The sequence below is a fragment of the Mastigoproctus giganteus genome, chromosome 7, assembly GCF_048544385.1.
Source record: "Mastigoproctus giganteus isolate SK-2022 chromosome 7, ASM4854438v1, whole genome shotgun sequence".
Lineage (NCBI taxonomy): Eukaryota > Metazoa > Arthropoda > Arachnida > Uropygi > Thelyphonidae > Mastigoproctus > Mastigoproctus giganteus.
The window spans coordinates 96,341,190-96,357,537 of NC_143581.1; the positions used below are offsets into that span (position 1 = coordinate 96,341,190).

General features: G+C 36.4%; 1 protein-coding gene across 7 annotated transcripts in view; it reads left to right on the plus strand.

Moving 5' to 3' along the window:
- Positions 1-16,348, plus strand: part of LOC150083093 (cytohesin-1-like) — a 491,792-nt gene that overhangs the window by 74,506 nt on the left and 400,938 nt on the right. For all 7 annotated transcript variants that reach the window (XM_090377032.1, XM_090377029.1, XM_090377030.1 and 4 more), the window contains exon 2: positions 2,896-2,969. Coding sequence is in view for 6 of the 7 variants with exons in the window: in XM_090377029.1 (XP_090233155.1) it covers positions 2,896-2,969 (74 nt within the window). In the remaining variant the exon portion in view is untranslated. The remainder of the gene's footprint in view (positions 1-2,895; positions 2,970-16,348) is intronic.

Below are 16,348 nucleotides of genomic sequence, written 5' to 3' on the forward strand. Positions count from 1 at the left end.
TAAAGTGGAGGAGAAATTGGTGAAGATAAACATAAGAAACGCACCTGAGGTGGATGGGATCTATCCAGTTATATTAAAGGAGGCAGCAAAGGATGTACTCATAGGATGTACTCAGGGGAGGTACTCATAGACCGGAGATGTGCAAACGTTGACCCAATTCACAAAGGAGGATCAAATGGCGACACAAGTAATTACAGACCTGTTAGTTTAACTTCTGTTCCAGGGAAAATAATGGAGGCACTGGTTAAAGAAGAACTGCAGGATCATTTAGACAAGACTTCAGTTATAGCTCGGACACACCATGGTTTTGTTAAGGGGAAGTCTTGTCTGACTAATTTGATTGGATACTATGATGTGGTCACAAAGGAATTGGATACAGGGAATAACTTTGATATCATATATTTGGATCTTAGAAAGGCTTTTGATACTGTTGCACATGGAAGACGAGCAGTGTGGTATTGGAGGCAAATTGCTGCTATGGATAAAGGGATGGTTGAGGGGAGAAGACAGAGAGTGGTAATCAGTGGACACTGCTCTTTGTGGACTAATGTTATTAGTGGAATCCCTTAGGGTTCAGTGTTGGGTCCATTGTTGTTTTCTTTATAAATGATATTGATGATGGTATATCAGGCTTAATGTCCAAGTTTGCAGATGATAAAGGTTGGCAGGGTTGTTAATGACACTAATGACAGTACGCTGCTGCAACAGGATCTAGAAAAGTTGAGCAGATGGGCTGAGAGGTGGCAACTGAAGTTTAACATTGACAAATGTAAATTACTGCATATGGGAAGCAGTAACCCCAGAGTAATGTATCAACTATGTGGTACTACACTGACAGTGGTAGAGAATGAAAAGGACCTGGTTGTAATTGTGTAGGCAGATATGAAATTTTCTGGGCAGTGCATATGGTCTTCAAGAGTAGCTCATGGTGTCTTGTCAATGATATACAGGAATTTTTCTAGTAGGGATTAGGAGGTGATTATCTCCTTTTATAAAGCAATAGTCACAACCTCCGTAGCTGAGTGGTCAGGAGCGGGAGTGCAGTAGCACACTACTCTTTGTGTATACCGGGGTTCAAGCCCCTGGTATATAAATATGGTTGATCTGCCAACACACACTGGACCAGCGTGGCAGATTATGGTCCATTTCCCTCAGCATGAATTGTTGAGGAGGCTTTCATCCTGCAGTGGGTTGATAATGGCTGCAGTTTATAAGGCAGTGGTTAGCCACACCTTGAGTACTATATTGAGGTCTGGAGACTTCATTTTAGGAAGGATGTAGAGCTGTTGGAATGAGTACAGAGAAGGGCAACAAGATTACTGAATGGAACAAAGGTTGCTCTTACGAAGAAAGGCTTGTATTTTGCCAATTAAAGTGTCTCGAGACTAGGCACCTGTGAGGTGATCTGATTGAGGTCTAGAAATCCTTGTGTGGTTTGGGCATGCTGAATGCTGATGGGATTCTTCCTCTCAGAATAATCGCCTGAGAGGGCATAAATTCAAATTGAGGAAAGACACTTGTAGGATAGATATGTGGAAGTTTGCCTTTAGCCAGCGTGTGCTTGATTGATGGAACAAACTTCCATTGATAGCTTAAATAGATTCAAGGTTGGAACTAGACAAACATTTGGAGCAAGTGGATGGGTGAAATTAGAATTATTTTTTTTTGGCTGATGCTATATTAGCGTGCTTTCTTGCAAATGTGCCTTTACTAATGCTAATAAGCTTTCTTTCTTTTATCATTTGGTGATACTAATATACAGGCTTTACTAAATGGAATGCTATGGATTTGGAAAAACTGTTCTTACTGTCTTTTATTATGTTATAGTTTTGTTTTGCAAATTTTACAGAACGTGCTTTTTTTATGTGACACTTTTGTTTAAATTTTATTTAGATACTTGTGTAGGTTTATTAACAGTTTTTTTTTTTTTTTTCTTTTTAGTAGGATTATATCATGATGAATATCATTCATTAAAAAAGCTGTATGCATCCTAACTTGCTGAGCTGAAGTTGGTTGCTTTAGTCCACTGACAATTTAGAAGAGTACTAGTATAAGTTTCCAAATGAAAGAACATACTAAGAAGGCTCAAGTAGTTCAAAGAAAAATGGGTGAATTGCATAGCTCCTAGGGAATCTCGTCTGTCTGTTCTCAACAGCTTTTTATGGGACTGAGAATGAATTGGCTACAGTGAAAAGATTGGTGATATGACTCATGTAAAGTCATTACTAGAGCATTTGAAAGTGTTACACCTAAGATTCTTATCCAACACTGGACATAGATTGAGTATTGCTATTATGTTAATTGGCAACAGCGTGAATTTTTTTAATATCGTCACAAAAACATTATTATTATTAGCCATATGGTGCAAGGAAGCCTGAGGCTTATGCTATACCAGCCAAAAAAAAATTCTGAGTTACCCTGAGAAGAGAGAGAGAAAAGCAGAAGGGAATCACCAAGAAAGAAAAGAATGATGATATCCAGCTCAGGACCCTGGGTGTGCCAAGCCCATACTCACCAGATGTGAGCCCCTGGGGTTAAACATTTGCAGATTACTAAAATAAATAACGCTACTATCACCAAAACGTTTTGATTTGGTGAAGCAAATAAACAGAAAGATTATATACAGTAAGAAGCTGTGTTTTTTATTTTATTTTTTTGTTTTTTTATTTTAATCTACTTATGATACCTCACCATTATAATTGAACTATGATAGCCATTATTCACAAATATCTTTTTCATCTTATACCATAGAGCAAGTTTAAGTTTAGTGTATATAGTTTTCAATACTTATTTTATTTTATCAATGAAAAACATCTCCTTATATCTTAATAGAAATGTTTTTCATTCCAAATTATGTTTTTGAAAAAATAATTAAAATTTATAATTTTAATGTAGATCTTACTCCTGAAGAACAACAACTTTTGGCAGATATTCGACGTAGAAAGGAAGAGTTGCTTCGGGAAATCCAGGTAATTATTTCTGATTTTCATCAATATATATATATATATATAGTGTATCTGTGCTGTGCAGAGTAAATTTACTTGCTTTCTATACTGTATTTTCACTCTGCAAAGGTTGATTTTAATCAAAGATCATAAATGTTTAGTAAATAAAACTGCTATAAAGTACGCATCCATTATTAAGACCCACCTAATACAATACACATCCATCAGTAGACAATTTTATAGCCAAAGACACTAAAATTGTTAATAATTGATGTGTCTCTGTCCTTTTTATTAGAATTGGCAAAGCATTCAAGAAACTACTGTAATTTTTGTAACATTAGCAAATCTTTCCTTGTAATTCCATCCAGTATCTATACTTTGGATTTACACACACACACACACACACACACACACACACACACACACACACACACACACACACACACACACACACACACATTATCGTAATAATTTAAAGTGTAGCTTGTTCCAGTATCTCATCTGTACACTCTGCTGACACTGATATATATGGTCATTTCATATATAATCCCTATGCCAAAGATGCCTTTTAACACTTAGTGTTTAATTGTTCTTTAATGTGGAAGTATGAATTCTGCCATGATTGAGTAAGAATGCTGTTTTGTCAGGATAAACTTTTGAAAAATTGTGTCAGATTGCAATTGCTGGCTGAACTGGTTCAACTGTAATGTCAGCTCTGCACAGATGAGGTGCCATTCTGACACTGGTGAAGAAATTTATGGCACATGTGTTTGTAAATATTTTGTTTTGATGATTGTTTGCATATGTATATTATTTAAATTATCACATATTTCTCTCTCATTTATGTTATACTTTATTATACTGTATAGTACAGTACAATAAAGAGTTTCTTCAAAGTTCTTCTAGAAGATATATAAAAAATGATTTGTTATTTGCAGTCTTTTTTTTATTAAAATTTATAGTGCTTTCAAAAAAAAAAATGAATGCTACAAACTAGCATCAAAAATTATTTGTACATGTCAAAAATTATTTGTACATTATTTGTACAGCACTGGAGCTTGTCATTCATATGCATTAATGTATTTGTCTATATAAATATGTTTTCTAGCTTTTTTTTTTTTTTTTATGTAAACCCGAAACAGGAGAGGTATTAAAACTTCTACTACTTAGTACCATGCGTGGGTTGGAGGGTGAGAAGATGAAATAAGATACTTGAATGTCTTTAAATTATAATTTTCAGGAAATACCAGGTGAAGGAAGGTTATTCCAGAAAATGGAAGTTGAATGTATAAATGAGGAAGAAGAAAAGGTGATTCTGTGAGTTCCAAGATGGACAATAAAAGGATGTTGACTGGTTGCAGTACATGTTTGGACTGCTTTGGAAGAGAGAGTGGGAATTATAGAAGCCAATTCAGAAGACCAGTGCCCATGGAAGTATATATAGAAAAGCCATGCAGCAGAAACAGAATGTCTACAGAATGAGGCAGAGTGCAGAGACTCTGTTAGAGATAATTAATGTAATTGCCCTCTTTTGAATGGAATCTGGAAGACTGAGAGAGGTTTCAGGGGCACTGCCCCAGATATGAGAATAATATTCCATTGTAGGGTAGATATGAGATTTGTACTGAGTGAATAGCTGTTTGAAAATAAAGTAATGCTAAGAGCGAAAGAGAAACCCCAGTTTTGTAGATAGAGAGGAAGCAATATTTGTAATGTGCTTATGCCAAGAGAAATTAGAAGTCATGGTAATCCCCAATAGAGATATACGATCTTGCCTAGAAATTGGAGTATCATCAAAGATAAGCATAGGAGCAGAAGAATCCTTTTTGCAAGATATAAAACAGGGCTGAGTTTTAGAAGGATTGAAATCAACTAAGTTACTATTGTCCCACTGGAGGATTACCTGGAGATTAGCATTTAAGTAATTGGTAGTGGATATTCGAGAAGTTGAAGCTGTTTGAGCAGGGAAAATGTGCAATGTGTCATCATCAGCAAAACTATAGATAAGATTTCCAGTTAATGGAAGAAAGTCATTAATATATAAGAGGAAAAGAGTGGGAGAAAGAACTGAACCTTGAGGAACATCAGCATTAGTTGAGAAGTTAGAAGCGCCATTAACCATTACCTGTAGTGAGCCGTCAGAGAGAAAACTGGATACCCAATTACAAAAAACAGTTGACAAACCCTAAGATGGAAGCTTATTTAGAAAACCTTTATGCCAAACACATGAAACTCATTTGAAATGTCAAGAGCAATGCTTGAGTTTTACCAAACTTTTCCATTGAATTTGCCCATAAATGTGCAGCAAAGGCCAGTATATCACTACTGGATCGACACTGACAGAATCCATACTGGTGATCATTGATCAGATGGAAGGTTTTTAGATATTTTAGGAGTTGGTGGTTAATAGAATTCTTCATTACTTTGGAAAGAATAGAAGTAAGTGCAGTAGGATGAAAATTGGATGGGAGGGATTTGTTACCCTTTTTAGGAACTTGGCTAGATATGAGCAAATTTCCAAGCAGAAGGGAAAACACCTTAGGAATGAGAAAGTGAAAAAAGGTGACACGGAACAGGAGTAAGTTCAGGAGCAAAGGTTTTGAAAACAAGTGGAAAAATACCATCAGGACATATAGCTTTCTTAGCATCAAGATTGTTCAAAATCCTTCTCACATCAAAGACCACAGGAGGCATTGAATGGAATGAACTGAGAAGGGTGGGAGGTGGTTTAAATTAATACATGAGTTGGAAGGAGAATAGAATGCTAGCAGGTCATCTTTATCCTTGGCCGAAGTGACAACAGAACCATCTGGTTTAGACAGAGCTGGGAACAGAGATGGGCAAAAGTTGCAGCCAATAGTTTTGCCAAGAGACCAGAATGCTCAGCTACCATTTGGACAAGATGCAAGAAAACTTGCGTCTTGTCCAAATGGTAGATGCAAGAATAATTTCACTGACACAATCTGAGCAAATGTTGACATCGGTAGTTTTGAAGCAGTAATCCGACCAAGTAAAAGAATAAACGAAATCATGCAGATCATCCCATTTGGCATTCTTGTAATGCCAAACAACATGAGGTCGAGAATGGTCTTGAGAGAAAGGCTCCATTGATGAAGAGATCATCACCAAGTTGTGATCTAATGTGCCTAGAGGACCACTCACCTCGACCATGCACTTAGAAGAGTTGTTTGCGAGAAAAAGTTCAAGCATATTGGCTGTACGCTTGATCTTTTTTAGGATTGTCTATTTTTTAGGATTGTTTATTTACCCACCTAGTATTTTGGTGGGTAAATAAACAGTCTGTGCGAGTCATTAGTAATTGGAAAAGCCTCAGCATCTGCACCAGATGGGTCCGTATGACTAGAATACAGAAGTCAGCTGTCGCTCTGAACATTAACCTCACTGTTTGGAAAGTTGGACTGGAAAAACTCAAGTTTCAAAGAGAGGAAGTCAAAGAGTTCCAAGTGATTAGTGGGGTTGGGAGAACGATAGAGGCAACAGATGAATTTGATAGAATGTGGTAGAGAGATTTTAATTCATAGAAGGTCGAAAAGAGGAGATTCCAAATTACTAAGTTTCTGATGGGGAATATCACACAACAAATAATTTGGACAACTGAGATGACCAGTGGTTGAATCAACTGAAATCTGAGATTATGTGAGGTTTGGCAGACTGTAAATGGAAATGAACATCATTGAGAATAGAACTGAGGCCATGTATATTTGTGTAATGAATGAGGAAGTGTTTGGTAGGTTTAGATCTTTTCGCAGATAAGTTTGCTCTATTAGTTTGACAATTCATGGTGTAGTCAGAAAGGGGGAGGGGACATGCTGTATGAAGTAATGAAATTTTTAGATATGGCATACACATTGTAAGAATTTTCCCAGATCCCTGACATAGCGTGGCCTCGACAACGCCCCCATAAACCCACTGCTTGGACTCCCTCCAGTCAGTCACTGTCTGGCAGGGTAGAGGAAAGGAGATTATACACTAGCTGATCCAGAACCTCCTAGAGAGTTACCAATAGGTTTGGTCAGGTGTATTAACTAATGGCTTGCCTGTGAACACTGTTTTAGAGTTATGCCCTTGAATTGTAAGAAAGATTGGATCTTGCCATGATGTCCATCATAGCGTGTCGAGGCCACGCTATGTCACGGATCTCGGTAAATTCTTACCATGTGTATGCCATACTAAAAATTTCATAACTTCATACAGCATGTCCCCCCCCCTTTCTAACTACACCATGAATTGTCAAACTAATAGAGCAAACTTGTCTGCAAAAAGATCTAAACCTACCAAACACTTCCTCATTCATTACACAAAAGACATCATACTGCATGATGGAAGAGCTGGGGGAGGATTTACCAGAACTTTGCTCTGGAGACTGAACATGGATTCCACCACTTCCAGCCTCCAATAAGCAAAGTGGTGTTATTGCACCGGCTTATGTTGGATCACACCAGGGTGGTCACCCACAGTGTGATAGGTGCATATTTCAGGACTTGACATGGGGGTTATACCCAGGGTTAGTAACAGTCCCACCATCATGAAGGTGTAAGCGGAGGATTTTGCTGGCACAGACCGACAGGACTTCACAAAAATTAGGTCAACTTGACTTGAGTTCCGCCCTAATATCAGTTCCATCAACATTTTAGACTCCAACATTTAGACTTGCATGTGCAGGATGAAAACCCATTATAACTTAGGTGGCCCTGCTCCCTCTGCCTAAGGTCAGCTAATATAACATTGATTGAAAAGGATTTTAGAAATTCCTCCAGTAATGAACAGCAGACCAGGAAGAGTGAGGCAGAGCCGCTGATACTGTTGCTGCAGAAAGCTTTCCACATGATCTTATCAAAATTGGTGATGGTGGCTACTCAAAGGATCAGATTTTTAATGTGGATGAGACTGGGCTGTTTTGAAAAAAGATACCATCCAGAACATTCATTGCAAAGGAGGAGAAAAGCCATGTCAGGCTTCAAGCCAACAAAAGATAGGCTTATCCTTTTGTTGGGTGCAAATGTATCAAGTAGCTCTTAAGATAAAGCCTATGCTCATTTACCACTCAGCCAATCCTAGAGCTTTGAACTATGCTAAGACTAGCCTTCCAGTTCTTTGGAAGTCTTATTTGTAGAATAGTTTTGCACCTACTTTGTACCAATCATTAAAGGGTACTGTGAAGACAATAACATCCCATTTAAAATTATTCTCCTTATAGACCAGTGTTTCTCAACCTTTTTTAATTATTGCCCCCTAAAGTGCTTTTTTAGACATTTTTTTTTTTTTTTTTTTTTTTTCCTAATCGCCCCATATGAAATTTTAAACCAGAAAATACTTTATACTTACTCTTTTTATTCAATGGAATCCCTGAGCCTGATGCTTCTTGGCTAAAAGTTCAGTGTTCAGTATGGTGTTAGTAAATTTAATTCTAACATCTCCTCTTGATCAATTCTGTTTCTTTCCTTTGTTAATATTTTATTTACTGAACTAAAAGCACTTTCAACCATATAAAACGCTGAAAAACAAAGAAGTACTTCGGCCATTTCAGACCACATTGTTGGATCAAGAAGTTAAGTTGTTTTTGATCCCCACAACTCAGCCATTTCACCTTTTTTGAATTTATATTTGCATTCTTCATTACATTTTAATTTATTGAGTTCTTGAATTTCTTCACTAGCAGACTAGGCATCGCATCCAATTGGATCTTTATGCTCATATATGATGATTGCAGTGCAGTACATATATAGATAAGTGAAAAAAAAGGCATTGCTTCGAGTTAGAATGATTTTCGAGTTACAACAGTGGCCTGGAGCCTAACGTGTGTTGTAAGTGCGGGGTATGCTGGTATATTGCCATTAATCATGGTTAGACAGGACAGGAGATACGAAATAAAATCTCTTGGCACCCTTAGCAAATTATTTTACTCACAGCTTCCAAAAAAATAGTTTTATTATCTGTGAGGGACTTATTTTTTTCCTTTCAGTTTGACCTTGCTACTCCAGTGATGCTGCCTCAAATACACAATATGGCATTACAATTGAACCATGCAATTTCAGCAAATGCTAAATGGGAAGTGTAAAGGAAAGTAAGCAGAGAAGTTACTAAGATTTTTATACAAACTGTGAGATATTGTTTAAGGTCTGGACTGGTCAGATGAGTGGCAAATAAAAAAAAAAATGCATGGGATGATTATAATTATTCGGAGACAGAGAAACCTACAGTAAATATAAACTTCTCTACAATACTAAGGGTGTCAAGCAAGCTGCAGTAGATTATGAGAAGGCTTTGTCTAAGAATTTGCCTTAAATGGGTTGAGCACGCTGAATTCTGATGGGATCCTTCCACTTGTTCAGATTACGAACCTAAGGGGGCATAAAGGCAGATGTAGAATAGATGTGCGGAAATTTGCCTTTAGCCAGTGGGTGGTTAATTGCTGGAACAAACTTCCATCTGTCGTTGTGGAAGTTGATAGGTTGAATAAATTTAAGGAGGAACTGGACAGGCATTTGGAGGGAATGGTGTGATGTGTTTTTTTTTTTTGGCTGATGCTGCATAAGCTCATACACTTGCTTTCTTGCATCATACGCCACTACTATTAATTCAAAGAAAAACACTAAACAAATCTTTGCTTATGTTAACATTAGGAAAGGGATGAACAACATTCGTTAACTGGATATGATTGGCATAACTATTGATGATCCTGCTTGGGTTGCTAATAAACTGAATATTTACATTTGCACTTGAAGAAATTTTTAGAGATGGGGATACCGGAATATACCATGTTATAAATGGAAGTTAATGATTTTGTGATGATTGAGAGGAAAGTGGAAAGAAACTGTTGAAACTAAGTGAATAAGCATCCTGAATTGGATTGGATTGATGGAATCTTATAACTTATATTAGATAGTATGAATCAGAGCTGTAATACTCAATATGTTCTACGTTGATATTAATATTTGTAAAATAATAAGAGGAGTTTACCTCAGTATAGTACGTAGAACACTTCCGTATGATATTCTCCAGAAATTAAAACGAAAAAATCGAAGACTTACATTAGAGAAAAAATAAATAATTAAAAACCAATTTAACACAATTAAAAATTAAAAAGAATCTAACGAAAATATTCAAAACGATTTTCCTTCCTGAAGCTGACAATGCTTTTTGACCGTATGTCGTGATCACAGAAATGAAAATTACCGAATAGGGTTGAACATGATACTTAAATAGTGATTATTTGTCTTCGTGCATGCCCATAAAGGTCCACGCATCAGAGATAAAATATGGCTGCCGAACATTAAAAGAATTCTTGTGTAATTTAATTTCTTTGGTTTCTGCAATTAATAATCGCGTATAATTACGTTGAACATTAAGTATTTTGACCTCGTTAAATAAAAAAGTATGTTAATGGCATGAAAGGCTAATTCTGACGCTGCTGAATGAGAAGCACAACCTGAGGCTTCATGTTGATTTACACAAATATACAGAGAGAAAATCACATCAAACCTTCGTAAGACGAGTCGTAATCACCGCAACAAATGTTGTATACCAGATCATTAATTTGTGTTGCGAACATGGAAAGAACCGAGTGATTGTTCAGTATGGTGTGTAATTTCCGTATTGGCCTGGCCACAATTTTAAATTCGGTATCTTTAAAGAATCTATTAAGCTGTTTGTGCCATTGTTCACATATGGGACAGAAATAAAGTATTTTTTGATATTACTATTGTTGGTTGGTGTAGTATTTTGTATCCTATCCTATCCTTAGCCTTACCCTAATTCGGTTTATTGTGGCAAGGGGATAACCCCTGTTTAAGAACCTGCTAGTTAATATTTGTATTTCTGAACCCAAAGCAGGTTCTGTCATTGAATATTTATAGGCATTTAGAAATTGATTAAAGATAATCGATCTTTTGTAGGTGAACGGGTGATAGCTATTATAATGTAGAAGTATACCGGTGTATGTAGGTGTTCGATAGATGCTAAAATTGGATTTTATTCGAGTCCCGAGTAAGCGCGAAATTTAGAAAGTTTAATGACTTTGTATCGGTATCCTTCCTTTCCAATGTAAATTTGAATCTAGAATGAATATTATTAAACGAATGTAAAATGTCTTGGATAGTACTACTATCAGTAATAACTAGAACATCGTCTAAATATCTCCCATAATATGTGATACGGGGTCAAAAAGGTGTGAAATGCATATGCTCAATCGTTGAGAGATAGGTGTCTTGACCTATCTGATAATGTTTGCAATTTATTAACATGTCTATTTTTTATTTCTGAGGCCTGTGCTTCCCGTCGCAAATCTATGGAGGTCTTCAATACAGACCAATCATTCGGATGTAGATAATTTTTTATCTACATCCCCAAACCCATTGGCAATCCAAAAAAATTTTTGGATTGTCAGTGGGTTTGAGCCTGAGCAGCTTAATGTCAGAGATCTATCTCTCAATGATTGAGCATATGCATTTGACACCTTTTTGACCCCATATCACATATTATGGGAGGTATTTAGACGATGTTCTAGTTATTACTGATAGTAGTACTATCCAAGACATTTTACATTCGTTTAATAATATTCATTCTAGACTCAATTTACATTAGTATTAGTAATGGCTGCATGGTGCAAGAAAGCCTATGGCTTATGCTGCACCAGCCAAAAAAAAAAAACGAACAAAACAATTATAAAAAAAAATAAAATAAATAAATAATAATAATTAATAAAAAAAAACAAAACAAAAAGGAAATTAAACCTATGCTCCCTGACCCAAAGGTACTATCCAGATGACTTTTGAATTTCCCCAAACTGTCAGCCTCTACCACCCATGTAGGCAACTTATTCCAGTAATTTATAACTCGCTGGCTAAAATAAAAACTTCCTGCAGTCTAATCTAAACATTTCCCCATATAACTTGAATTAATGTCCCCTAGTTCTAGCATCATTTATAATCTTGAAAATTTCGTCCTGATTCATTTTACTGATGCCTCTCAGAGCCTTAAACACCTCAATCAAATCTTCTAAGGTGTCTAGTTTCCAAACTCTGCAACCCACATATTCGAAGTCTTTCTTCATAAGGACGCCCTTTTGCTGATCTCATCAGACGAGTGACCCATCTTTGCAACCTTTCAAGAAGCTCGATATCTTTCTTTAGGTGCGGTCTCCATACTTGAACACAGTATTCCAAGTGTGGTCTAACAAAAGCCTTATATAATGGGATTATTACGTCCCTATTTCTACTTGCAAAAGTTCAATAGATCATTGATAGGACACCATGGGCCTGCCTTGCAACCTGTTTACAATGCTCAGAGAATTTCATGTCTGACCGTATCTTAACACCCAAGTCCCTTTCCTCCATTAATTGTTGAACTCCACCAAGTGAATAAGTTATTTTGGGATTACTGTTTCCCAGGTGTAATACCTTACACTTTGTTGGATTAAAGCATAGCTGCTATTTTTCTGACCATTTCTGAAGTCTATCTAGGTCTCTCTCTCTCTCTCTGAAGAAGCTCAGCTTGACAGTGATCATTAACCACTCTACCAATTTTAACATTATCGGCAAATTTAGACATCACACCCTCTATCCCTTCATCAATGTTGTTTATGAAAATTAAAAACAACAGTGGTCCTAATACTGATCCTTGGGGAACCCCACTTCTTACATCAACCCAATCTGAGGAATAGCCATTTATCACAATCCTCTGCCTCCTGCCCTGAAGCCATCCTGCTATCCATCTAAGGATTTTCCCAGTGATTCCAATCTGTTCCAGCTTATAAAGCAACCACTCATGTGAGACTGAGTCAAAAGCTTTGCTGAAATCTAAATAAACAATGTCGAAATTATTCCCTAAATCCAGCTCGTGAGTGACCCTTTCGAAATAGCGAACCGGCTTTTTTAAACATGATTTTCCCTTTACAAAACCATGCTGAGTATCCTTGAGAATTTCAATTCAATCCAAATGATCCTGAATTCCACCCTTGATCATTGCCTCCATGATTTTCCCTACCACACTGGAAAGGGAGGATACGGATATAAAGTCATTAAACTTTCTAAATTTCGCGCTTACTCGGGACTCGAATAAAATCCAATTTAGCATCTATCGAAAACCTACAAACACCGGTATGATTCTACATTATAATAGCTATCGCCCGTTGACCTACAAAAGATCGATTATCTTTAATCAAATGCCTATAAATGCCTATAAATATTCAATGACAGAACCTGCTTTGGGTTCAGAAATACAAATATTAACTAGCAGGTTCTTAAACAGGGGTTATCCCCTTGCCACAATAAACCGAATTATGATACATGCTAAGGATAGGATACAAAATACTACGCCAACCAACAATAGTAATATCAAAAAATGCTCTTTATTTCTGTCCCATATGTTGAACAGCTTAATAGATTCTTTAAAGATACTGAATTTAAAATTATGGCCTGGCCAATACAGAAATGACACACTATACTGAACAATCACTCGGTTCTTTTCGCGTTTGCAACACAAATTAATGATCTGGTATACAACATTTCTTGCAGTGATTGCGACTCGTCTTACCAAGGTTCGTTCAATGTGATTTTCTCTGAATATTCGTGTAAATCAACATGAAGCCTCAGGTTGTGCTTCTCATTCAGCAGCGTCAGAATTAGCCTTTCAAGCCATTAACATACTTTTTTATTTAACGAGGCCAAAATACTTAATGTTCAACATAATTGTACGCGACTATTAATTGCAAAAACCGTAGAAATTAAATTACACGAGAATTCTGTTAATGTTTAGCGGCCCTATTTGATCTCCGATGTGTGGACCTTTACGCGCATGTGCGAAGACAAATAATCACTATTTAAGTATCATGTTCAACCCTATTCGGTAATTTTCATTCCTGTGATCACGAAATACGGTCGAAAAGCATTGTCAGCTTCAGGAAGGAAAATCGTTTTGAATATTTTCGTTAGATTCTTTTTAATTTTTAATTGTGTTAAATTGATTTGAATTGTGTTAAATTGGTTTTTAATTATTTATTTTTTACTCTAATGTAAGTTTTCGATTTTTTCATTTTATTTTCTGGAGAGTATCATATGGAAGTGTTCTACGTACTATATTGAGGTAAACTCCTCTTATTATTTTACAAATATTAAATTATATTAAAAAAAGCAGCAAAGCATTTAAGCAAACCGTTAGCCATAGTTATGATTGCATCTGTGGATTCAGGGATGTCCTTTCAGATTGGAGATGTGGAAATATCTCTCCTATTTTTAATGATATTTGACTTACACACCATTTTAGGAAAAATTTGTTTTTATATTTCCTTTCATTATTTCCATTTGATAGACTATCTCATGTTAGTCCATCAAACTGAAATCTGATTTGTAATACCATGTTTATGGTATTTTCAGTTCTTATACTTATAAGACTTGCAACAACATTTGATTTTGTTTTATATAATAATTTCATTATGGCATTAACTATTAAGCCATTCAAGCTTTGCCAGATCAAAATTTCGCCAGATCAAAACAAGAGATCACTTGTGAGTGGCACTGACTCATTTCCAAATCCAAAAATCTTGAAATTAACAAATATTAAAAAAATATATATATATATTCTTTCCTAAATGTTATATAACTTTTTTTTTGAAAGAAAACTCCTCTGTACTTGGAATTTAATGCTGAAGAACAAATTTTTACATAATTTATTTATAAGTAATGTCTGTATAAATATGAATAAGATGTTATTTATATAATTTAAACAATTGTTGAACCAACAGTTCAAAGGCATTGAAATGAAGGATGATAATGTGTAAAATAAATTTAAATGTAGAAGAACTGATTAATGTTTTTGAATAAATTATTAAATACTACGTCAGACTGTGATGCTATAGAATATAGAGAATTATATATTAAAAAATATGCAAATTAGAAATAAAGGTGGAAAACAGGCTAGTTAATACGGAAAAAAAAGGGAAGCGTGTCCTTGCTATAAACAAGAGGAGCCTCAAAAAATATATATAAATACAGTCGAACCTCTTTTTAATGAACTTCCATGTAGGGAATTTTTTTTTTTTATTTAGCTGAATTTTTTTTTATTTCCCCATGGTCATTACATTGAAAATAGTTTCTGTATAATGAAAAAAATTTCCATATAACGAACTGATTTCGAGAGACGTTAGTATGCATAGTTCCTTGAGGTTTTTGCAGACATTCGCTCAGATATGCCAGACAAGCTGTGCTTGCTACCTGGGAGTCTAAAACACTGATGGAACTGATATTCGGGTGATGATATTCAAATCAAGTGTACCCAATTTTGGCGAAGTCCGAACGTTCTGTGGCAGCCAAATGCTCTGCTTGCACCTTCATTATGGTGGGACTGTTAGTAATCCTAGGTATAACCCTCATACGCAAGCACATTGTGAGCGACCACCCAAGTGTGAACCAATGTAAGCAGGGTTCGAGTTGTGACGCCCACACCACATGCAGGAATGCTGCCCCTCTGTGTTACCAGACAATACTAGGTGGTAGATGACTCTCATCAACTGGTGCAACACCACCACTTTGCTTATTAGAGGCTTGAAGTGGTGGAACCCATGTTTAGTCTCCAGAGCTAAGTTTTGGTCAACCCTTCCCCATCTCTTCCATCATGCAGTATGATTGATGTCTTTTGAGGTTATGATGAACACCATGGTGAGATTGAAACTTCCTTACATTTCAAGGGTACACCTCTAAAACAGTGTATGCAGGCCGGTCACTAGTTAGTACACCAGACCGAACGTATTGGTAATTCTCTAGGAGTCTTCCGGATCAGCTAGCAGATAAACTTGCTACCTCTACTCTGCCAGATAGGCCGACCAAGCTAGCCAGGTGGGTAAAGTGCCTGCCTGGCAACCCAAAGGTCGCGGGTTCGAATCCCGCTTCAGGCTTGGATCAAAGTACTGGAAAAATTTGGAGGTGCATTATGGCCACAGAAGCCGATGCGCCAACAACTACCAAAAAAAAAAAGAAATCTGCCAGATACTGACTGGAGAGAATATGAGTAGCGTGCTTGTGGGGGGGGGGGCATTGTCGAGGCCACGTTATGTCAAGGATCTGGGTATATTCTTACCATGTGTATGCTGTATCCAAAAATTTCATTACTTCATATAGCATGTCCCCCCACTTTTTCTTACTATTGAATACACCATGAATTGTCAAACTAATAGAGCAAACTTATCTGCGAAAAGATTTAAACCTCCCAAACACTTCCTAGTTCATTTCACAAATATACATGGACTCAGTTCTAATCTCAGTGATGTCCATTTCCACTTACAGTCTGCCAAACCCCATGTACTTTTTCTGACAGAATCTCAGTTATTGGTTGATTCAACCACTGTTCATCTCAGTTACCCAAATTATTCGCTGTATGATTCCTTTGCC